At 45.2% G+C, this 23,395-nt stretch overlaps 1 protein-coding gene across 7 annotated transcripts in view; it reads left to right on the top strand.

Moving 5' to 3' along the window:
- Positions 1 to 17,156: 17,156 nt before the first annotated feature.
- FIRRM (FIGNL1 interacting regulator of recombination and mitosis) overlaps positions 17,157 to 23,395 on the top strand; it is a 3,243,174-nt gene continuing 3,236,935 nt past the window's right edge. For 5 of the 7 annotated variants that reach the window (XM_078686742.1, XM_078686714.1, XM_078686725.1 and 2 more), the window contains exons 1-2: positions 17,202 to 17,384; positions 19,425 to 19,528. In XM_078686742.1, the coding sequence (XP_078542868.1) occupies positions 17,290 to 17,384; positions 19,425 to 19,528 (199 nt within the window). In that variant the 5' untranslated portion in view covers positions 17,202 to 17,289. Of the gene's footprint in view, positions 17,444 to 19,424; positions 19,529 to 23,395 lie in introns of all 7 variants that reach the window. The other 2 variants (XM_078686707.1, XM_078686723.1) reach the window with 2 other exon arrangements.

Genomic DNA, 23,395 nt, shown 5'->3' with positions numbered 1-23,395 from the left:
TAGAAGGATTTCACTGTTTTAGTGTAGTGGCGCCCAAGCCAAATTTCGGCCGCGCAGCAGGGGGCTTATTTAAAGGGATCAGTATAGCAGCTGGTGGGAGTTTCAAGATAATAAATACAAGCAACCCTAATATACAAGCAATAGAATACAAGCGTCGAGTCCCTTTCTATTTAATACATTTTTATAATAATGATTTTTATTCTATCCCAAATTAGAATTTCATTGCGCTTTTTAAATTTATTACTAAATTAGAGGAAATTCAGGGCTTACGTGAGGGCATAGGGATCCTTTTGTGGGGGGATTTTAATGCCAAGCTCCCAACAGATACTTGTAATACAGGCATACGATAGGCAGACCCAGCCGTGCGCAGGGGATTAGAACAAAACTATTTTCTTAGTGGACATATTCTTAGTAACGCAATGGATTTATGTTCACCCCCTACAACCGAGCTGGTGCCGACATATAGAGGCAGGAATAGTGTTTCAACTATGGATTTCATTTTTGTCTCTCCCTGCCTGGCGGAGCGACTATAGGCCAAACAGGTTCTTGTAACAGATTTCGGGGATCATAACCCTTTGACCGTGGCGTTAAGATCGTCTTCAAGGCCCGTGTCTGCTACTGCTCAAGGGGCGAGGGATATAACCCCCTCAACAGACAAACTAAGACTAAAGTGGAAGGGGATAGATAGACGGGAAATAACTGAGTCCCTACTAACAGGGCATCAGACTCTAATTAATTCTTGCCTATCGACGACAGCCCCATGTCCTAATGTAATTCAAGATTTTATTAAAATATGCTCCGTGATTAGATCCCTTCTATCAGTGCCACTCTCCCAGGGCCCAAAAGACCCAAGATGGTTTGACAACAACTGCTCTGTGGCCAATAAGAAACTGCGTAGGGCCTTAACAGCTAAACCAAGATGTAGGGCAGATGTTAGTGCAGCTAGGAAAGTCTATAAAACTACAATAAATGAGCGGAAGGCTATTCTTCTGAGTGAGCGATGGGAAGCCCTCGCAGAAACAGCAGACTGGAAACTTATTTTGGCCCGAAGTAAGAGACTTGCTTAATATGGGCCAACAGTTAACACCTGTCAGCTGCACTATTACTAGCAGTTCTTGGGAAAACCACTTTTCTAAAATGTATGCCTTGCCATCACACAGCTCGGATTATTATGTGCAGGGCCACCTTGGCAACTTACAGATAACATTGGTGGAGGTAGAAGAGGCGATTACACAGAGCCTGGAAATAAGGCTCCAGGACCTGATGGGTTACCTATAGATATTATAAAATGGAAACCGGAACTATGGGCCCCAGTCCTTGTGAATGTTTTTAATAGTTTACCCCAAGCACCATGGCTGATACATGGGCAACGAGTGTAATCGTCCCAATATACAAAAAGGGTGATAGATCGGATCCTGTTAATTACAGACTGATCTCTTTACTCGATAACACTCTAAAGATTCTGGGCCGTGTTATTTACAACAGGATTTTAGACTGGACAAAGGAAAGTGGCATTTTATCCCCGTGTCAACTGGGTTTTAGAAGTAGGGTTGGGACAGTTGAACAATGTTTAAATCTTAATTTGGTCATTAATAAATATAATATTGCTCGCTTTGCCCCCATTTATTTAGCGTTCATGGACCTGTCATCTGCTTTTGATTTAGTTAACAGGTCCAAACTTTGGTCTATTTTATTGAGTTATGGTTTGGACCATTTATTGGTCCATTTTTTAGCATTTCTACACACTGATCTTAAGGCGCGAGTAAGGATAGGAATGGGACGGGAATTATCAGGACCATTTGAGGTAGGAAGGGGAGTAAGACAGGGGTGCGTTTTAGCACCCCTGCTTTTTATTATTTATATTAACGGATTGAGTAACCATCTGGAACAGTCTACCACAGATGTCCCTATAATTAATGGCAAACTGTTGCCTGTACTTCTTTACGCTGACGATGCGGTCCTAATGGGCCGCACCCCAAATTCCCTGTGTACCCTAGTCAAACGTTTTACAGAATACATGGACAAACTGGATTTACGGGTGAACTTTAAAAAGTCATTTATCATGTCATGTGGACCAGGGAAACGTCAGCTCAACTCTATATTGGTAGGGAACGACAGACTTACTTCCACTCACAATTTTCCATACCTGGGGATGGTCTTTGCTGCGAATGGCTCATGGACTGGGCATTTGGCCCACTTCACGAGCAAATTCTCAAAGGCCATTAACTCCATTTTAAGTATCCCCCGACCTAAGAAAACAGGCGCCATTGAAGCAATTGTAAAGATTTTTAAACTACAATGTGTCCCCGTAGCTACCTATGGGGCAGAGGTATGGGGTCTGGCGAAGAACCCGTGCATCCAGCAGGAAGAAAATCGGTTTTGTATAAAGCTGCTGGGAGCGCCGATTTCCACCTCCCAATACATCTGCCACAAGGAACTAAACCTACATTTTATATCTGATTTTATTCGTGCTCGACCCACGTTATTTTGGAATTCTGTCTGGAGGAATAAATCAGCTACCCTGACCCAAGAAACTATAACTGACTGCCTAAAATGTGAAAGAGGAATGAAGATTCCTTGGCTCTCGGGTGTTTATAAAAGTTGGTGTAGTATTGATAAAGGTAACATTTTCATTGACCCAAGTAAAGTTAACTTGATACATAAGAACGACTTGAAGAAAGCACTCTATGCACTTTATAACACAGACAGAGTCAGGGAAGAATCCAAGAAAAGTACAGTCCTTACCTACATGGGCAGGGAATCATATAGATACCCTCTGTTATTATATCTAACCCTGCCAATGATAAATTGGGAAAGATGTCTTCTGTTTCGACTGAGAGCTGGAACTGTAAGATTCTTGCTAAATTTTCCTCTTGGCTATTGGCCAATTTCCGATAACATAAGATGTCCTTGCGACGGGGTTAGCACACAAAGCGATCTGCACTTTTTCTTTGTTTCTAAATTTTATCTAAAATATGTAAAATGGTTTTTAACTCCCTTTTTAAAAAAACATAGACCAATTACTTCGGGGGAATCCTATCAACTGCTGCTTTCCTTGTATAATGAAGAATTAATTTGTCGCACTAGCACTTTTTTGAGAATTGCCGTCCGAGCTCGCAAAATGATGGACAATGCCTGAGTTTCTCTCTGAATATTAACTTGTAAAATCCATTTGATGTTTTTATGGCTTAATTGATTTTATTTGGATTTTATAATAACTGTGTAAATTGTGTATGTGCTGATATGAATTCTTGGAGTTTGAATAAAGATTTATGAACTGAACTGAACAATGGATTATAAATGGTAAAACAACTGGCTTAATACGCTCTCTGAAGTCTTAGCCTGATGGCTGCTGGTCCACGCTACCACTAGGATAGCTTTCTATAAGGTTCACTTTACATCCACCATCAATAAGGTCGATTAGACTGGTGCAAGGTGCCCACTAGAACTAGTGGACATCATATGCCAGGCCAACTTCTCACATCCACCACAGAATAAATGCGCGCTGGGTGTGTCCTTAAAGGGGCCATCCATGTCTCCCCCCCCAGTCCTTCGTCACTCACAATCACAAACAAGAGGCACCCTAGGATATGTTCAATGTGTGTGATTCAGATGTGCAAATTCAGTGCCACAAGGGTATCAAGTCAATATTCTTGTGGTCAGAGGTTACCTTGGGTATAAACTTATACATCTTTTTAGTATTATTTTTGTATAAACGTGACAATGGCACTTAATATTTGCAGATCACGTCTTTCCAACTGGAACACGACAGCTAATTCAGAGTCTCAGACAGTGTCTTATATGAGCTGAGCATCGTAATTTCCTGAATGAAATCAGAAATGGAGGACACACCACATAAATAACCGAATATCAAAATGAAATAAAGATCTGTTATGAAGCATCGCATTCAACTGTGGCATTTCCTTATGACCCAGAGCAACTGGTCTCGTGCGCCAGCCGCGAAAGCTAGCTGCAGCTGGTTGCATTTGGCTGTTGTAAACAGACATCTGTGCGCATGGCGAGTAAACAAGGGAGAAATAAGATGGATTCCTTGTGTGACCAGCAGGGAACGCTTAAATCAAAACCCGCTGTGCTTAAAGTAGTAGCTAGGATGGCTTCCTGCATGTGGATCAAGGCTTTCAACATAACCTGGCATTGAAGGAAACACAGCCATACGCTACTGAAGCCAGACGTCATAAGTAGGATAGCTCAGTGGGTTAATGCTCTGGCTTGGTGTGTGTGCGCCCGTGAGAGTGTTTGTAACCTTCAAGCCACAGGCACCAATATCTTCCTTGCTAATGTTACCCCTTCCCCAGGTTGACACAATGAAAAACAAGTCTTCAGGGTACCAGTAGTTAAGCTTTATTAATTGTATAGCGCCCCATTTGTCAACTCCTCAGCCTCCTGGCGCTGGTGGGAGTTGGGATTCCCAATGAAGCATTTTGTAAGGATTGGATATTTCTTCCTCAATGAGTAATTGTTGGTGATAATCTGATGAAGGTTGGCTTTTTTTCTGGCGTGGTGCATGCTCTAGGGAGCTGATCTAGAACCCTTCTTTGCGACCCACGTGAGTGCCATCCAGGTTCTTCAATAACACGGGTCACACTCACATCTAGTATCTCACAGCTCATATCTAACAATTCAATATTGTCTATAAAAATCCCTTTCATATTAGTAGATAATTATCTCATGTAAGAGATAGTGCACATCGTTTATGTAATATTGCATAAGGAAGATGAACCAATACATAATAATTGAGTTGTAAAAAACAAGAGTTAAATCTCATTTCTAGTGCTACTCTCTCAGTCTGAGAAAATGTAGAAAACTTTTTCTAAACGCCACGCTATAAAAACGCATAGGTGACTGAATCATCAAATGGAATGCGGCGAAAGAGTGAGGGATTATGGGAGGGTAGCGTGCTAGCCATTTCAGAAACTGGAACGTAAATGCAAAAATACTGGCCTTTCAGTTTAATGTGCAATGCCTATGTCTGGAACAAATGCATATGTGGACTAAAGACTAAAGATTTTATGATGATTGAAAATGTTGCCAAAACATGGGGTGGGTTAAGTAAGACCTCTCCTGCTCTGTGCTACAGCACGGCATGGTACAGTGGGTTGCCTGATGTTTGGTAAACAGATAATTCTATGTATAGTGGCCTCGGTTTATCCTAACCTCCCACTCTGTAAAAAACAAACTGCAATTACAGGTATTATTCGATTTCTCCTGATAAGTGTATGGCCAGTGCATGCCTATGCTTTAACACTATGAGACAAACTGCAAATCTCAGTATCTTTTGCGATCAGTTAACGTTTTTGTGAAGCTAATATGTCTCAAAGAACGCTACTTGGATGTGGCACATAGATGGATCACTCACTGTGCACAGCCATGAGCTTGGTTTCTATACTGGCAGGGAAAGAGTAGAACTTATTCAATTTGCAAGCTAAGCCATTGAGCATGTGCTGTAGGGCCAAAAGTGATCAAACTCAAATAGTCAAAGGTCAGTCAGACCCCCAAACGTTACCAAATAGAGGTACTGATGAAGAAATATGATACAGGAAACTGGAAACAGTGTGCCAGCTGAGCTTGTAACTTAATATCATCAATCTAGAAACAGCCTATCTGTTTAACATGAAAAACTAGTGCCAAGTAAATTACTGGATTACTAGCTGTATTTATTTGCATGCAGCAGACAAGTAGTCAGGACTGAACAGCACAGTAAAAAACAATACCAAACAAGCATTTGCAATTGTGAGAAAGTGGCTCTATATATACTGGACCAGAATAGAGTACAGTGTGTATTGAGTCCACAAACCCCAGAGGTATAACAGAGGTTAAAGTCAGGACTGACCTTACTCTCCAAAGTGGTAGCTTGGTCGAGCAGTAAGGCAGTACCAGAGGACAGTGTAAAGCATTTGTTGTACACACTTAGTCAGCAAAAGGTTTCACACACTCAAAGACTGAAGTCCAGGCCTATTGTTTTTATAGCCACATATATAGTTGTTTTATTTTTAGAACCAACAGGCATAAAAATATACTTTTCTCGATATGAGTACTCTCATGTAATTACTTTGCATAAAGGCATTAAACTTTGTGAACACCATAGATGCAGGGGTTGCGGTGGGCAACACAATTCTAAACACACTATAGCTTTGAGCTCAATGGGTTTTCATCATATAAGTATTGAGTATTGGGTCACCTTTGTGAGCCCCTGTATAGTGTACCATAGGTACCCAGGGCATAGGTGCATCCAAGGCCTACCAGGGTCTGCAGCATGTATTATGCCACCCCTGGCTGGCCATCCAAACTGACACAACTGGCTGATCACTCAGCTGGGGCAAGGTCGTGTAATCACCCCTTGCTTAGGTATAGTATCCCTATACCTACCATTACATATAGACACATATATACCCATAAGTCACTCCTATGGCAGGCCTTAACAATCCTGGAGGCAGAGTGCTTGGTTTTATGTGGTTTTATGTGAGATGGTGCTCTAGCATGAGCTGAGCCTGTCTGCAGCTTTCGGAACCATGTCCTTATAGCTGTTCTATGATATAGCCATACAAGTCAAAATTTATTATGTTTTGGCTCTCATTGAGGGCCACATAAAATTATACACATAATTAACATACAGAAATATATAAATGACATCATAAAGCAAAAAGAATAGACACAAGTTATCTGCGCGTAAAGCAATCATCAACGTCTCCCTGAGCTTCATTAATAAATATCTAAAATCCCTTTAAAATATTTAAAAATTCTGGAACAGAACATTTCATTAGGGGGGCAATAAAGTGCATGGAAAAACATTTTTACATTTACAATTCCCAATTGTAAACAAATTGGTTTTAACCATTTTTGGCGCAAAGGGTGCAATACAGGACAAATAAACAAAACATGATTACGATCCTGTACAGCATTGTTACAAAAATTGCATAGAGGAGATACCCCATACCATTTTGCTAAAAGCGAATTGAGTGGAAGCAAATTATGTCGTAAAAGGTACCATAGTCTACGGACACCATGAGGAATATTCCATTTAAGATATTGTTGGGCAAATTTAGGGGTATATGTTTTGACCAGGGCTTCCCTTTCTTTTTGATTAGGTTGGGCAAGTATATCCGACTTGAAACAGAGTTCCCAAGACATACTTTTTAGTTTCAGCTTTAACTCAGATGGTGAAAGTGAGAATAACGTACTTTCATCCAGTTCAAGCAGCGATACCGCTTTTCTAAACTTTTTTACCAGCTGCGAGAACTCGTTAAAGTTGCCCAGGAGTTCCTTTTTTAAGAGTTCTCGTAAAGTACCCGGTTTACCTCTGGCCAAACAGGCTACCCATCTTACGAGGGCGACCAACCCCTGAGCCCAACAACTTCGGAGTCCGAATTCCAGCCTGCATGAAGATGTAGCACAAGCTGTGTTAAATGAAGAAATTTTTCTTAGTACCTTTCCTTCCATTTTTTGCATGAAACCCCATTGTTTCAACTCCACTAGTTCAATTCCATATAGAAGAGTTGCAGGAATTTTCGCTCTAAATACATCCATACATAGGGAGAAATGCCTCTTCCCGGTTGCTTTATACAAAGAACATAATCCCATACCATGGGCCAACGCTTTACGAGAGTTATGTTCAATGTGAGGCTTCTCACTAAGATTAGCAGATATTATTTTACCTAAAAACGTATAGGTTTTGACCACCTCAAGTTTTTGTCCGCTAATAGTCCAATTATAGCTACTAGACCTGCATTTCTTCTTACCGAAGATGCACATGATTTTACTTTTAGAACTATTAATTTTCATATAGTGTGCTTCAGCAAATTGATTCAATGCATGAAGACGATTAGATAGACCTTTCGGGGTCAAATCTAAAACAAGTATATCGTCCGCATACATTAGAATCGATATGGCTGACCCTCCGATTGACGGGGCTAATCCCTCACAAACTGCAATGGAGGTTGGTAAATCGGCCGTATACAAGGAGAACAATATGGGTGCCAATATACACCCTTGTTTTAATCCGTTCAGAGAGGGGATAGATTGAGAAAGGCCCCTCCCACCACCTTGTAACACCTTACACCATGTATTCGAATGTAACGACTTAACTAGATCGAGTAAATATCCTGGCATACCCAGTGCAGCCAGCTTTCTCCACAGCGTTGGACGGTCCACCTTGTCAAACGCCGTGGAGAAATCTATAAATGCTGCGTACACGCCGCCACCTCGGACACGAGCATATTTATCCATAATTACCTGTAATAGTGTTAAATTATCTAAGGTTCCATGCTCTTTTCGAAATCCTGTCTGTTCCATAGGTAAAATACTGTTTAAATCTGCCCATTCCATTATTAACAATAATAAAAGTTTAGCGAAAATTTTTCCTATTGAGTCTAATAAAGCTATTAGACGATAATTAGAGGGTTTGTCCCGATCTCCTTTTTTTAAAATAGGGATTAATATACTTCCCCGCCAAGAGTCGGGGACTGTTCGTAATTTAAAGCATGCTAGAAATACTGGAAGAAGAATCCTACTCCAAACGGTAACATCTTGTTTAATTATAGACATGGGCAGTTCGTCAGGACCCATAGCTCCGGAAGAGCGCATGCTCTTTATCACGGTAGCTATGGATTGTTCAGTAGGAAGTTCCATTTTATAATCACTATTTGGGCCTGGATCCCATGTATCCCCCCCTGCACCATTAGGTGCATATAAGGTAGACACAAATAGGGTCCACGCATCTTCTGTAATAGCGATTGGAGTGGGAGTTGTTATAGAACCACATCCTTGCCTTATTAAGGACCAGAAATCTCTAGAATTATTGCAGGTTTAAGCCTCTCTTAGCTTGATCCATAGAGAATCTTCTTTTTCTCTTTTTATCTTGGATCTCAATCTTACCCTCCTTCTTTTTAATACAGCTAACTGATACTCATTTTCCCCAGATCTATTAAGGTTTTGTTTCCTGACAAGTTTATTTATCTCCTTATTCAATATTAATAGTAAACTGGGAGAGAAATGTATCTTTTTGGGATTTCCTATAGTCCTAGCCGTCGCGGTGACTTTTTTAAGGATATTTTCAAGATAAAGAAATTCCCTACCTTGCCAATGATCACGTTCTAATAGCAATTGGGCAAGGATATTTTGTACGTCCTTGATATTGGTAAATCCCCAATAACATCTGTTCGAGTTACACTTAATAGAGAAACCTCTATTCTTTAAGGACCAAGAGTTAGTTTCAGGGGGAATTAATGAGACAGTTATATTAATAATTTTATGATCACTCAGGGGGGAGTGAGAGATCACCACATCTTTAAGAAAAGAGAACGTATCAAAGTCCGTTATTACATCATCCAAAATAGATTCACCCCTAATGGATCCATGTGTATAGTTAGCGGGAGTATCTGAGGGCATCCTGCCGTTTATGATAAGTCCCTCTAGGGAACTAAGTTCCTCAAGGAGAATCTTACCTCTTTTATTAGTTTTTATTTTGGTAGGCAGGAGTGCTTGAGGTATATTATATGCTTCTTCCTTAGCTTTATTTCTAAACATGTCTAAAGTGAGATTAGACACTTTACTATTTAAGTCCCCCACCAATAATATATATGGGGGGTGATCCACCTCTAGTAGTTGTTTAACATAGGAAAACATACGCTTTAAAACTGCAGTGAACTTATCTTCCGGAGGAATGTAGGCATTTAAAATTATAAACGAAGACCGTTGGGCAGCAGAGGCTAGATTAGAAATGGTTATGGATTGGAAGAGATTACTCTCGTCTGTATAATGGGAGAATTGCCATAATTTTGATATAGCCATACCATATACTCTTAAGTGCATTATAATCCTCACGGTTAATGCTAACTTTGGTTTGGCTTTATCAAAACATGTCGTGTAAGGTGTCATGCGCTTTGGAATACTACACCCCCCCCCCCCCCCCACCAGTCCTGGCGGTGGGGGTAGCATTCCACGCTTCTAGAGGGAGAAGACATGTAGTTGTAGTTTTACCCGGTTAAAGTTAAACAGAGCCTCCGCATCACAAAATGGATGCTGCTGTCACAGACACGAGTCTGACCTCCTGCTGCTGGACGAAACTCCGGCAGGGGAGGCCTGGACAATAGGTTTCCTGCCTTGGGAGGTGCGAGCACCTCCCCAGACAGGCTTTAGTGTATTGGGGCAGGGTGGGTTGCCAGGTTCAAACCAGTTGCTGGGGCACTCCAGCCCCAGCTCTGGCGCGAAACTGGACAAAGGGAAAGGGGTGTAACCACCCCCTTCCCAGGTTCCACCCATAGGAGGGACCTAGCAGGTAATCCAGCCCCTTTAATTCGTATAAAGCTAGGAGCTGAGTCTAGAGACTTTAGATTATCCTGAACTGAAACTCTGAAACGAAACTCTGGACCTTCGACATTCTACTGCAACTAGAAGACTGAAGAATCTCCCTTGTGGTCAAGGAGTGACCACCCTGTGCAAACAGGCACCATCAGTGACTTGCTAGTTAGCTTTGTCGACGCTCCCGCCGGAGCCCGAAGACTTAGCGACGCAGCCTCTGGACTTCCAGACTTCTCTGACCCCGATCCACATCCACAGCAAAGCTGAGACCCGTGGCGGACACGAGAGACGTGGGACCGGACAACCTGCAGTACCTGCTTTTTGCTAACTGTGCAGCTTATGAGGCGTCCTCGAAGTTGTGCATTGGGACCTGAGAATCCCAAACCCCGAGCAGTAAGTGCACTGAAGCTCAGCCCTCCACACTCCACGAGTGCCGCGTGGGGCCTGTGCCTGCATTTCTCCTCGACGCGTCTTCGCGGTTGCTAGCCCGTTGGCCAGTGGCCCTCCTGAAGACATCCTATTGAAAGAACACTTCTTGCCTGGTTTCTCTGGGCTTGCTCCTGCTTTCCTGTAAAAGGGAAGCCCCACAGATCTTGCTGGTCTATACAAGAAGCCGATCTTCACATCCCGCGTGGGTTGCCTTTGCCAAGGCTTGTTGACTCCGATCCGGAAGCCGAAACCGCCAACAGCGAGAGCCTTTGTGGGACAGTCCGTATCCAGCTCCTGGTCATCGTTTATGCCTCCTGGTCCATGTGGCTGCAGAGACAAGCTTCGCCTCTTCACCTGATTGCTTCTCGACATCACCTGGTTCCGTCCTGGTTCCATCCTGGTCACTGGCTAGTGACCCAGACTCTGTCCCCTCTGCTTTCAAGTTCTTCACTTCCGATCCACCCGGACATCTTCCCCCTGGTCGCCTGCCGCATCTTCTTGCAGCTCTCCATAGGATTCGACGACGAAACCCGACCCGACTTCACACCTATGCACCCGGCTTCCCTGGGTGAGGTAACTCAAGTACTCCGGTGCTCCCGTGGGTAATAACTATCCAAGTGTCGGGGGGAGGAGCCAAGATGGCGACCTGAACGGACGTGTGGTCGCTCGGCTCCGCCGGCCCTGAAGACCCGCGCTCATATCCTGCCTGTAATCCTGGGGTTTCTTTCGCCCGACATGCGCGGGACACGAAGTCGATCCTGACGGTGTCCCTCTGGCCTCTCAGCCCTCCCGGAGTCGCGAGCTCTGGGGAGATCGTTTCTGCCCCGGACCTCCGCCCGCTCCCTGCAGCCTGCTGGACCTCGCAAATCTCAAGGGGAGGCTCTGTTGCTGTGGCTGCCTGTGCTGGGGGAGTGCTTCCGCCCGTCTACAGTCTTGCCTATGCCCTGTGCTCATTGACCTGCCGAGCTCACACGGAGCAGCTCCGGCACGGATATGTGAGGGCTTGCATGGGTTCCTTTGTTTGTGGCCGCCATGATGCCGGTCGGCTTTCTTCCTAGCTGCGCTGATGGCCGGTAAGCTCGAGCTGCCCTGACTGCCCGCCGCACCATCGGATGCCCCTCGCTTATGCAGCGCACAGGAGGGGACGTAAAGTGTTGTGGGGCAAACATCCACTTCCCTGTCGGAAACTGTGAACCCCGTTTTCCCCCCCTCCCAGCACTCCGTGGACTGCTGCTAAGATGGCGATGCCTGATCACCAACGGGGTGGCCATGGCGCTGGGACCTCTTCCTGGGGTGGCATGTGTTCATTGGTACGGGGGACCGTGTTTGAGCCCTCCACTGAGATTGGAGAGCCTCGAGTATCACGGCCGGACTGCACCTACAGGGAGGTGTTGAATATCCTGGATGAGGTGCGGTCGGAGATACGGCGTGCCTCGGCGGTGCTGTTTGAGAAACTTGATGCGTGTCTCCCTGCTGTGAGCCGAACGCGAGGGGTTCACTCTCTACAGGACTCAGGTCTGCCTTGGTTACAACTTGCCAGCCCCTCGCTACCTCCTGTTGCTACTGTATCGCCCGATATAACCGCTACTGGAGCCTCTGAAGACTTGTTGCCGCTCATTCACGCTGCTGTTGCTACAGTGTTTCCCCTTTGTTCTTCGATTGGCTGTCTGCCTCGTGAACCAGCCTGGCTGTGCAGTGCATCGCTAGCTTGTTCTCCTGCCCTTGCCCCTGCTCCTTCCTTGACTAGTTCCATCTCGTCGTTCAGCGACTTTTGCCACTTATACGCTCTGGGAGTACATTGTGTTGTGGGACTACTATCTGCCGGGGACGACCGGAGCTCCCTCGGCGATGGTGCGCTTCCCTTATCCTCGAGGCGGCCATGTTTCCTCGTCAAGACGGATTGCAGCGGACTGCCAAGATGGTTGGGTGACAAAGTGCCTCCTAGATCGGGCCAAGGCTAGCCGATCCTCTGATTGCATTCCTATACGGACTGGTGGAGGCCAGGACAGACTTGATATGTGTGTGGTACACCGGGTATTATTTACTATCTTTCCCCAATGAGGATGTCTCGGGTGCAGTTCTCTGGTAATTGATGCTGGGGTGTGGGATGCTTAATGAGCCGGGGGTGTCCGAGCGTGTACATTCGATGCGGGATGGGCGGGTTCCTGGTTGTGTCACCGTCTTACCGGGTGGGGATCGGGGCTAGAATGTGATACGTATTGGCTACATGATTTGTATTTACGATGTAGATTGTTTCCCCCCGTCTGTCTCTATTATAGCTAGTGGTTGTTTTGCTCTCCAATTAAGGCATCCTTTGGGTGTTGCGACCTTTGTCATTGACACAAGCTGCATTATACACTGGCTACCCTGATTAATTGCTCGCTATCGGCTCCGCCACGTTTTTCTTTGTTTCCTGTTTGCTGGTCCTGGAAACTTATGGTGACATGGGGGTTGTTTGTACAGGGTAGCGTCCATCTTGCTCTCCTCTGTCTGCACTCTCATTACGGCGGCCATTTTGTCCCTTTGTCCTGACTGGGGAGGGCGTTTGCTGGGCCTCATAGTATAGTGGTCGCTCGCGACCGGTTTGGAGATCGTGGTCTTCGGGGCTTCACTCTGGTTGTCCTGGCTGTTCTGTTTCGGACTGTGCCGCCTCTCTGGTGAATGTAGTGGTCGTAGCTCCCCATATCTGTTCTGCAACTGTTGTTCATCCTGGTGAATTCGCACGTGGGGTGGAACTGGGTTTATCCTGTTACCGCCCATATGGACGGGGTGATCATTTCAGTACTGACTCGGGGTCCGGGGCACATCTGTTTCAATATTTCATTTGGTAGTGTATTTTTCGATTTTCTTGCTTCAATTGGGGCAGGGGGCTATACATGGCTGGGGGACCGGGAGTTTGTTAATATTAGGGCTCCTCCTCCCCCGTTTCCTTTCTTTTTCGGGAGTGATAGACTAGCTTGTTCTTTTCTTCCTCCCGATGCTTCAAGTGTGATGGTTTTCTTTTCTTATCTTTTCTTCTTTCTTTTCTATTCTTCCTCTGTATTTCGGGTTTCTTTACTGGGCGACAGGCACTTTGCCGGGGGGGGGGGGTAGGCCGTAGCCTCCGGATTGTTGTAGGGTGGGGGGGTAGATTTAATTTCTCTTTTAGTTTCTATGGGCCTTATTTTTCTAATTTCTGCGCTTTCTTGTTCTGGTTTCAGTTCTGGGTCTGCCCTGAAGGTTAGTGGGTAGTGGGTGGCGCTGAGGGTAGTGCGTAACTGTGGACTGCAACTCCTATTGTTTGGTGTGTTACTGCCATCTCGACGTGGTGTTTTTCATATTGTTGTTCTAATTAATGCTGCCTGCTCATGTTTGTGTACTTACTGTCTGGACTCAGTTCTCCTTGATTTCATTCTTCACTGTTATATTTCTTTATAATTTAAAAATTTAACCTTCAATTCTCCTTTTCCTTGGCGACATGACTCCATTTTGTGTCACGGCTACTAATTGTTGCTATCATACCTGATGCCGTTGTGGAATAGCGTTGATCGCACCTGTGCTTAAAGTTTTGTGGCCGGCCTGATGGTTGTAGGCCCGTATTTGTTCTTTTTTTGTGCAAAATAAAGGTTTAAAAAAAAAAAAAAAAAAAAAAAAAAAAAAACTATCCAAGTGTCCTACTTTAACTGGGTTTTCCCGTAGTCCACCCGGAAGGTCGGAAATCAACTAGTTTCTAAACTTTACGTTCCCATTGAAAGTCTATGTGAACCCGCGTGTGTGTTTAAGCACTGCATACGCATCCTGTGGGACTCCTGCTTCCTATCCTTTGGTTACTCTGTGTAGCCCCACCGATTTCCAAGGCCCTAGGCCTATTCATCTGTTCTGAAGTGGCTCTTATACCACTTCTTTAGTATATGGTTCGTGAGGCCCCTAGGGCAGAATTGTATTTGTGCAACTTATAGTATGCTAATTGAGTAACTTGTGCTGTATCTCGAACTCTGACCTCATAAAGAGTGCAGAGGGGTTGTGTTAGAAATAAATACATATATATTTGATATATACCTTGTGTGGTGTCCTTTCATTTGATATTCAAGGGGTTATTATTGATAAAACAATTGGCTTCACCTGCTCTCTGAAGTTTTAGCCTAAGACTGCTTTGTCCATGCTACCACTAGGATAGCTGGTCTATAAGGTTGACTTTACAACCATCATCATAAGGGTTGTTTGGACTGATACAGGGTGCCCACTAGAATAGTGGACATCACATATCAGGCCAACTTCTCACAGTGGGTACACCCCCTAGCCTGCTCCTCTGCTGTGGGAGGGGGGCAGGAGCCTAGCTGTGATTGGGCAGGGCTCCTCATCTTCAAGATGGCCGGGGTCCGGGGTCGTGCTTTACCTCGTCTCCCCCACCTGAGGGGTGGGGTTGACACAGGCTGGCACCCCCCCCCCTCCCTGACGTAGTTTTTCCCCCCAGTATTCCCGCCAGAGTGGGGAGTCAGGACTGGTGGGGGCCAGTTGCTGGGTACAGCAAATGGCCCGGGAAAGCTCACCGAGGCGGCAAGCCTTTGAAGCTTCCCCTGCCCATCCTGGGGGAGGAGACCTAGCACCTCGCCCAGGATGTGCATTGTTGCAGGGCCAGCAGAGCGGGGGCTCTCCACCCAGGGGTCCAGCAACATGTCTGCTGTGTGGGAGCCTCGGCAGCCACTCAGCCCAGACGTGGATTGTGGTTAGGTTTCAGGGGGCTTTTCTAAGACGCCCTCTGTGGTGCATTTTTCATTAAACCCCACACTGGCATCAGTGAGGATTTAATGTGCTGAGAAGTTTGATACCAAACTTGTCAGTCTTCAGTGTAGCCATTATGGTGCTGTGGAGTTCGTAATGTCGACCTCCCAGCCCCATATACTCTTAATGGCATCACTGCACTTACAGTGCCCAGGAATGGCCCTGGGTACTATAGGGGCACAGGGTTCATGCACCTGTGCCCACACCACTGGCATAGGGCACCCAGCGAGAGGGGTGGCTGACATAGGCCAGGGCAGTGGGTTCTGTTGGCATGACACACAGGGAGGTGTGCTATGTCGACTCTCTATTTAGTTCTGTACTTAGTCACTCAGCCTGCAAAGGCAGTATGAGGGTGTCAGGGTACAGGGCCCCTGAGGGTGGCACAGTGAGTGCTGCAGCCCTCAGGGGTCTTCTCTGGTCACCATGCACAGGGTACCTAGAGTACCATTTACATCAGGCTGACAGGTGGCCAGAGATGCCAATTGGGTTTTAGTTTCAACACTGTTTTAGGGAAGGAACACAGGCCCTGGGTACCTGGTTGGCAGGAGCCCAGGGCACACTCAGTCAAAGCACATCAGCAGTTCAGAAAAAAGTGGGGGCATACCAATGCAAGAAAGATGGCACTTTCTCACAGCAATGCAATAGGTCTCACTTTTACGAGAGTTTAATCTATTGGCATTGTAAATGACAATGCCTATTTTTTAAACAGAAATAAAAGGCATTGTCATTTACAATGCCAATAGCTTAATCTCACGTAAATGTGAAACCTATTGCATTGCAAATGCTTGGTTACTCACCGAGTCTGTTTCATTCTCAAAACATTTTCTGCCAGCCTGTTAATTCACAAATGCATGATGACAAGGGGGTAGGTAAGATTCTTCGTGTTTGTGTTTCCTTTGCTAAGCCATGGGCCAGACATTGGAGGAGGGGTAGAACCAGGGTCCTCTGCGGGCTTATGCTTCACTGACATTGCAAGAGAAACAGGAAGAATCGTGTCTGCCCCGCCCCTTGTCTTCATGCATTTACGAATTAACAGGCTGATAAAAGAAATGTTGTAAAATGAAACAGACTCGCTGGGAAACTAAGAGTGTCTTAGACAGCCGGTCTGCGTCTGACCCCTCTGGAAACTTTTAATGCAGCTCTAATCACTGTGCCTCCGGCACAGCCCGGAAACTGCCCAGTAATTAGAGCACAGTAACATTTTTCGTTCAGTGCCAGGACAAAAAGTAATAACAATACCATTTCACCTCATTTGCAGGCTTTAGTCAAATGTTAGCAATCCCTTCCTTTCCGCATTGCCCGGTTTACCTAACTTTTCTTAACCATTTGTATCCTAACTCCATCTATGACAGCAGTTTTATTTTAATTTTTACTTATAAGGTCCAAAATGGGAGACCTATTGGCTATGCCAATGCTTGTTTCATTTGCTGCTGCTTAATGGTGCAGGAAAGATTGAGAACGCTTAATCTACCCTCCAGTTCTGCCATAGAATCCGTCTAACTCGATCGTTCAGTTTCACCTCGGCAACTTTCTAAACTCACAGATTCTATCCTCTCATTTTTCGTGATCTTACTCATCTCCCTCACTTCCGTGCACTCTGGAGACCGGACAAGCCTCTCCTTATCACAGAATGGGCGGAGCGAGCGCTTGACTGTGACTAGCGCATGCGCCTTGTGAACAAACGTGCGCGATACGTGGTTACTGACGTGACCCATTAACTTCTGGTTTGTAAATTTGGCGGATGTTCGTGTTGCCGAGTGCTGTGAAGTCACACAGAGCCATATGTTCGCTCCGAGTGCTCTGATTAAACAATTTTTGTATTCAGGGCCTCTGGCCGGAAGGGAAGATGACGCAGCGAGGTCTGCTGGAGGAAATGAGTGAGTGGACGCCCGAAACCTGTCGAAATGAGCTCAACTCCGCGTTACCCCGGCTCCTCATATCCTTTTTGGGCTACCAAACAACTCTGACGTTTATTGACTAAATTGGGATCCTATGGGGGGCACTGTCGAATACATGTACACATGCTGGGGTTGACTCCTTACACCGGACAATTGATGCGTTTTGCATTGTGAGAATTGTGATATATAATATGGGGGGAGGATGTGGCGTAACAATCATATCTGCCGACTTTGGAAATGGGGAACGTCGTTCGTGCCTCGGCGTCGGCTCAACATCCTGTGTTTCCGGGCAAATCGTTTAATCTCCCAGTGCCAACAAAAAACTTCCGGTGGTCCTGTAAGGGGCTATGTGAAAAAAATACAAATGTTTTAAATATATATATATATTAAGCTGAGGCTTCAAAGTTTGACCTCAAACAGACCGACTGTGTACCCGAGTAAGAAAGACAAGCATTGGAAATGCAATAGGTCTCGCATTAGAAAAGTTGGAGCTATTGGTCTTGTAAATAACAATTATTTATTTTTTTGTTGGTTTTTAAAATAGCTAAATTGATAGCTTTGTCATTTACAACGCCAATAGTTCTAACTTTCGTGAATGTGACACCTATAGCATTTGGAATGCAACATGTTTTGTATTTACGTGACTTTGATGGCAGCTCTGGTTGTTAGGCCACATCTCTAGAGAGCAGGAGAGTGCAGCAGGGGAGAGAAGCACAGCAATGCAATATGTCACGCATTCATAGAGCTCCTAATCCCATTACTTTACTTAGTATCTAGTGGGTTTCTATTGAGGATTATGACTTTAACCCCCCCCCATACGACAACCCCCAAAGTTGACCAACCTCTGTGTCTAGAAAGGTCAAAAGCTCAAGAGGGAAGAGGACATGTGACTAATTTAGTTCTCAACCTCTGCCACCTCACCAATGTGCATAGTCTTGTGAAAATCGTGAATTATTGGGTTTTGAATATTTGTCATAATTTTTTTTATGCATGCCTTTTGCATAATGTTCACTATTAATATCCTGGTTTGAGCAGAAAATGTCTTGAGGGAATACAGTCAGTCTGCCTTTGCTGTATGTGTGGCGCTAGCAATATCCACCTCATCACTTCAGCTATCTCGCCTGACCTTTGTATCCAGTGGAACACTTCATGTAAAATGTTAATAGATAGCAACCTTGAGAAGGGGGCTTTTTTTTATTCTGATCTACAAGTTAACAATGAAAACCACATACATTAGTTCCTTTTGAATGTAAAGTACCCTTGTGTATCTGTGAAATGGGGTGGAGGAAGCAAAGTGATTACCCTGCAAGCTGAGGGTCCTCCCATCGCACACCCATCTGTGGCTTGAGGGGGGTGAGGGGTGTGAGGGTGAGGGTGAGGGGGGTGAGGGTGAGTGAGGGGGTGTGAGGCTGACGGTGTGTGACGGTGTGTGACGGTGTGTGAGGGTGTGTGAGGGTGAGTGAGGGGGTGTGAGGGTGTGGGTGTGTGACGATGTGTAAGGGTGTGTGAAGGTGAGTGAGGGTGTGTGAGGGGGAGAGTGATGGTTAGGGGGTGTGAGGGTGAGGGTGTGTGAGGGTGAGGGGATGAGGGTAAGGGTGTGTGAGGGTGAGGGGGGTTGATGGTGAGAGGGTGCGAGGGTGAGGGGGGGTGAGTGTGTGTGAGGGTGTGTGAGGGTGAGGGTGTAAGGCTGAGTGAGGGTGTGAGGCTGAGTGAGGGTGTGAGGGGAGCGAGGGTGTGTGAGGGTGAGGGGGCTGTTGTGTGTGTGTGTTGGTGTGTGTGTGTATATTTGCTGTTGTGGAGTTTGAGTTTTTTTTTTTGGTTGTGTGTGTTGTGTGTGTCTTTTTTATAAATGTGTGTTGTTTTTCTTTTGTGTGTGTGTTGTGTGCGTGTGTATTAAATGAAAATGGCAGATGTGCTAATGTTCCCTAACCTAACTTACGTTTCGGTCTAGTTTTTTTTTGCGTTTTTTTTTTGATTGACGTGTTTCACAGCCAATGAGATTGGTACGTTGTTACGTAGGGTCCTAATTGGAGCGCATAACTTTGGAAATCCCCTGATTGTCGACCTCGCCGTTCTTGGAAGGCGTGCCGGGTTTGCTGTCTGTTTGCTGCGTCGCCTGCCAGGTAATTTTTTTTTATTTTTTTAATATAGTTTTGTCTTTTGGTATGTATTTGTTGACTTGTATATTTTTTTCGAGTTTAGTGTTTGTTTCGGTAAAAAACAAATCTTCGTTAAAGTAAATGGTTTATTAGTTGACAGTGTCTCTGCTGTGTATGAACGCAATGTATAGCTTTTGGATGTTAATATTATAAATATTTTTGTTGTATTGTGAAGAATTCGATTGAATATATTGTCAAAGTTTATTATTTCGTCGTAATAGTGCAACATGTTGCATAAGTGCGTGTCTTACCTTTTATAGTGGAAACTTTTTATTTATTTTTAGCAATTTGTATTTGTAAGTGCCGTATTTGTTCGGGTAGTATTGTGTTGTTCAAATTTAGAGAAGTGATTATTTGTTTGTTATTATAAGTTATTGCCGTTAGTGTTCTGTTTGTTTTGTGAGTCTGTAACATTGTATGTATTTTGCGGCACCATCGGTCAGAATAGTGTTGTTTTTGTTCTGCTATGAGTATGTTCTACACTTAGCGAAGTTGTAATTTAGTAAAGCGCCACCATTAAGATTGGGGGAGATAGAACATGGGTGTTTTGATTTTTTTTGGCTGCACACTTCTTGTAAACGATGACGACTTTCCTCCCTCTTTCTGACCATAAAAACCTTTTTGATAGTACTTGTTGCCTCATCTGCTTTTCTTCCTGCCCATGTCTATAGCAAACATACATGTTTTGAAGCGGATGCCTGACAGTCGTATGCTGGACCCCAAACTGTGGTGTGTGGGCGGCTGTGGTGTGTGGGCGGCTGTGGTGTGTGGGCGGCTGTGGTGTGTGGGCGGCTGTGGTGTATGGGCGGATAGTACTTGTTGCCTCATCTGCTTTTCTTCCTGCCCATGTCTATAGCAAACATACATGTTTTGAAGCGGATGCCTGACAGTCGTATGCTGGACCCCAAACTGTGGTGTGTGGGCGGCTGTGGTGTGTGGGCGGCTGTGGTGTGTGGGCGGCTGTGGTGTGTGGGCGGCTGTGGTGTATGGGCGGATGTGGTGTGTGGGTGGTGGTGGTTTGTGGGCATGTGAGAGAGAGAGTGTGCGTGGGCGTGTGAGAGAGAGTGTGCGTGGGCGTTTGAGAGTGCGTGAGTGTGAGTGTGCGAGGGCGTGTGAGAGAGAGTGCGTGTGCGGGTGAGAGAGAGTGCGTGTGCGTGGGTGGGTGAGAGAGAGTGCGTGTGCGTGGACTTGCTGTATCATCCAACTACTGTAAGAGGTACATCTCAAGGTTGTACATGCTGGAGAATATGCTAACTCTGGGCCTTACTCCAGGGCTTGTGCGTGGATTCCAGCCTCTGGATGACGGCAGCAGCAAGTGCAATAATGCAAACGCTTTTTGTTTTAATGCTGAGTTGTTGTAGCTTTGGACTTGTATGGTGGGTGCTTATACTTCCACACAATGACCCCACAGTGCTACGAATACAATCATATAAAGGCTGCACTCATATGTCAAGCATTGCACTTGCTGTCCGGAGTGATATTTGGTTCCTCCAGTCTGCTCCTGTATGCATATCAAATCCCCAGCTTTTGTAACAGAGTCAATAGAGGACGTCAATGCTTGGTCAGTTTTTGCAAAGTTTACTTTCGAAGATGTAAGTGAGAGCTCAGGTTTTGTGGATGTTCTCAACACACAGCGTTGCTCGCCGTATCACAGCAAATCATTTTGGTTTTCTCGAAACAGATGGATTTTTTTCAATCAAAAGTATTGTGATGGGCCTGCTGCTGCCTGCCTCTTGCAATCATTATGTGCTCAATTTTCCATTGCATGAGTGGATTTGCTTTCATCAGTGATTATTTGTTTGTTATTATAAGTGATTGCCGTTAGTGTTCTGTTTGTTTTGTGAGTCTGTAACATTGTATGTATTTTGCGGCACCATCGGTCAGAATAGTGTTGTTTTTGTTCTGCTATGAGTATGTTCTACACTTAGCGAAGTTGTAATTTAGTAAAGCGCCACCATTAAGATTGGTGGAGATAGAACATGGGTGTTTTTTTTTGTTTTTGGGCGTCCATAGCTGTCCATAGCTGGTGATTTGCTTAGATTTCAGTGGAAATTTGAACAAAACAACTCTGAGTGATAAAACAATCGTCACTGAAATCCACTCAGTATGGAGAGGGAGGAGGTGGGCTGCCTGCAACTCGAGCGAGCATAGGGAGGAGGGGGTGGTCTGCCTACTAAGTGTAATGCGTGTGGCAACAGAGGGAGAGCGCGGCGCGCGCTGGAGAGGGAGGGGGTGGGATGCCTGGTCACTTTAATAGCTTTGCTCTGTTGGTAGTGGTTGTGCAGGGAGAGAGAGGGGAGGTGCTGGCGGCTGGGGAGGGGGAGGAGAAATGCGAGCCTGGCTGTGTACGGGGGGAGGTGATGGCGGCTGGGGAACAGATGGCGAAGGATGGCGAATTATTTTTAAAAAATAGTCTGTTATCTCGAGTTGTGCAGGCTGAGGCGGTGGCGCTTGGAGTCGTGGAGTTGCGGGTTTAAGACGAGACACGGCCGTGAAACTGCAGGGAGAGAGAGGGGAGGTGCTGGCGGCTGGGGAGGGGGAGGAGAAATGTGAGCATGGCTGTGTGCAGGGAGAGAGAGGGGAGGTGCTGGCGGCTGGGGAGGGGGAGGAGAAATGCGAGCCTGGTTGTGTGAGGGGAGAGCGAGGGGAGGTGCTGGCGGCTGGGGGTGGTGATAGCCGTGGGAGGGAGCCTTGTCGCTTTCATGTGCACGCGCTTTTAATGTCAATGCGCTTGCGCATTGAGCTTAAATTTGACGGGCACTGCAAGGAATCGCCACGGAATCGCAAGTTGGTTAAAGTCTGTTTAAGCCCCTATAGTCTCCCAAGCTCAATGCGCATGCGCATTGACAGGCAAGACCTAAAAAAACACCTTAAAGTTGTTTGAATAAAGGCAGTCGTTTAAGTCATACATCTTTGGTTGTAGTGAATGTTCACTGATGTGACAAACGTGTTGCTCAGTTTTTTCAATATTATAATATACTTGCAAAAATTTAGACGAAGACTCCTAATCTTTGAAGCTATTTTTTTTTGCTTTCTCCTGCTTAAAACTTTGTCTACTTCATTGAAAGTTAATAGCTAGATGTATTTATTTATGCGATTTTATATAGCGTACCTTACCAGAGGTGTCAGAACGCTTTACATTAGAGCGAGGACTGTTACACGAGAAGGTTTAGACAAGAGTAACAAGGTAGAGGCCCACATTTATTGCTACTATGGCTACGCAGGTCTCAGGTTGAGAGTTATGTATTTACATTACATATTACAGGTAACATGTTTAGCAGGTTACAGAGAGAAATATATATTTACAGAGAGAATTACTAGTTATACGGCATAGTTTACAAACTTAGATATAAGAAGCCTTATGTTGTATTGTATTGTAATTGCATTTATATAGCGCTTACTACCCCTGACGTGGCGTCAAAGCGCTTTTTCGGCGAGTAACACGTTACTCCGGGACCCATAGAGGATTAGTGTTGAATTAGTATAGTGAAACGTGCAAGTACACTTTAAGTGGTGTATAGGTTAGTCAGTTATTTGGATTTGGAATGATAGCAGAAGGATAGAGGAGGAAAAAAGGTTTGTATTTATATAGCGCTTGTTACACCTGATTTGATATATGGTTTTGTAAAGCGCGCGTATGCCCTTGGGCGTCTTGGCGCTGCAGAAGAAGACGTGGTGTCCTGGTGTCACAAAGAGCTGGTATTAACGGAGGTTGAACAGCCATGTTTTTACTGATTTCCTAAATGACATCAGGGAGGTGCCGTTTTTAATAGCGAGGGCGAGTCGATTCCAATCTTTAGCAGCGTGCAGTAGAAAGCTTCTGCCTCCCTA

Source organism: Lissotriton helveticus, chromosome 1_1, assembly GCF_964261635.1.
Source record: "Lissotriton helveticus chromosome 1_1, aLisHel1.1, whole genome shotgun sequence".
Classification (NCBI taxonomy): Eukaryota; Metazoa; Chordata; class Amphibia; order Caudata; family Salamandridae; genus Lissotriton; species Lissotriton helveticus.
Note: the sequence above shows the minus strand (reverse complement) of the source record. Positions and strands in the feature narration are given on the sequence as shown.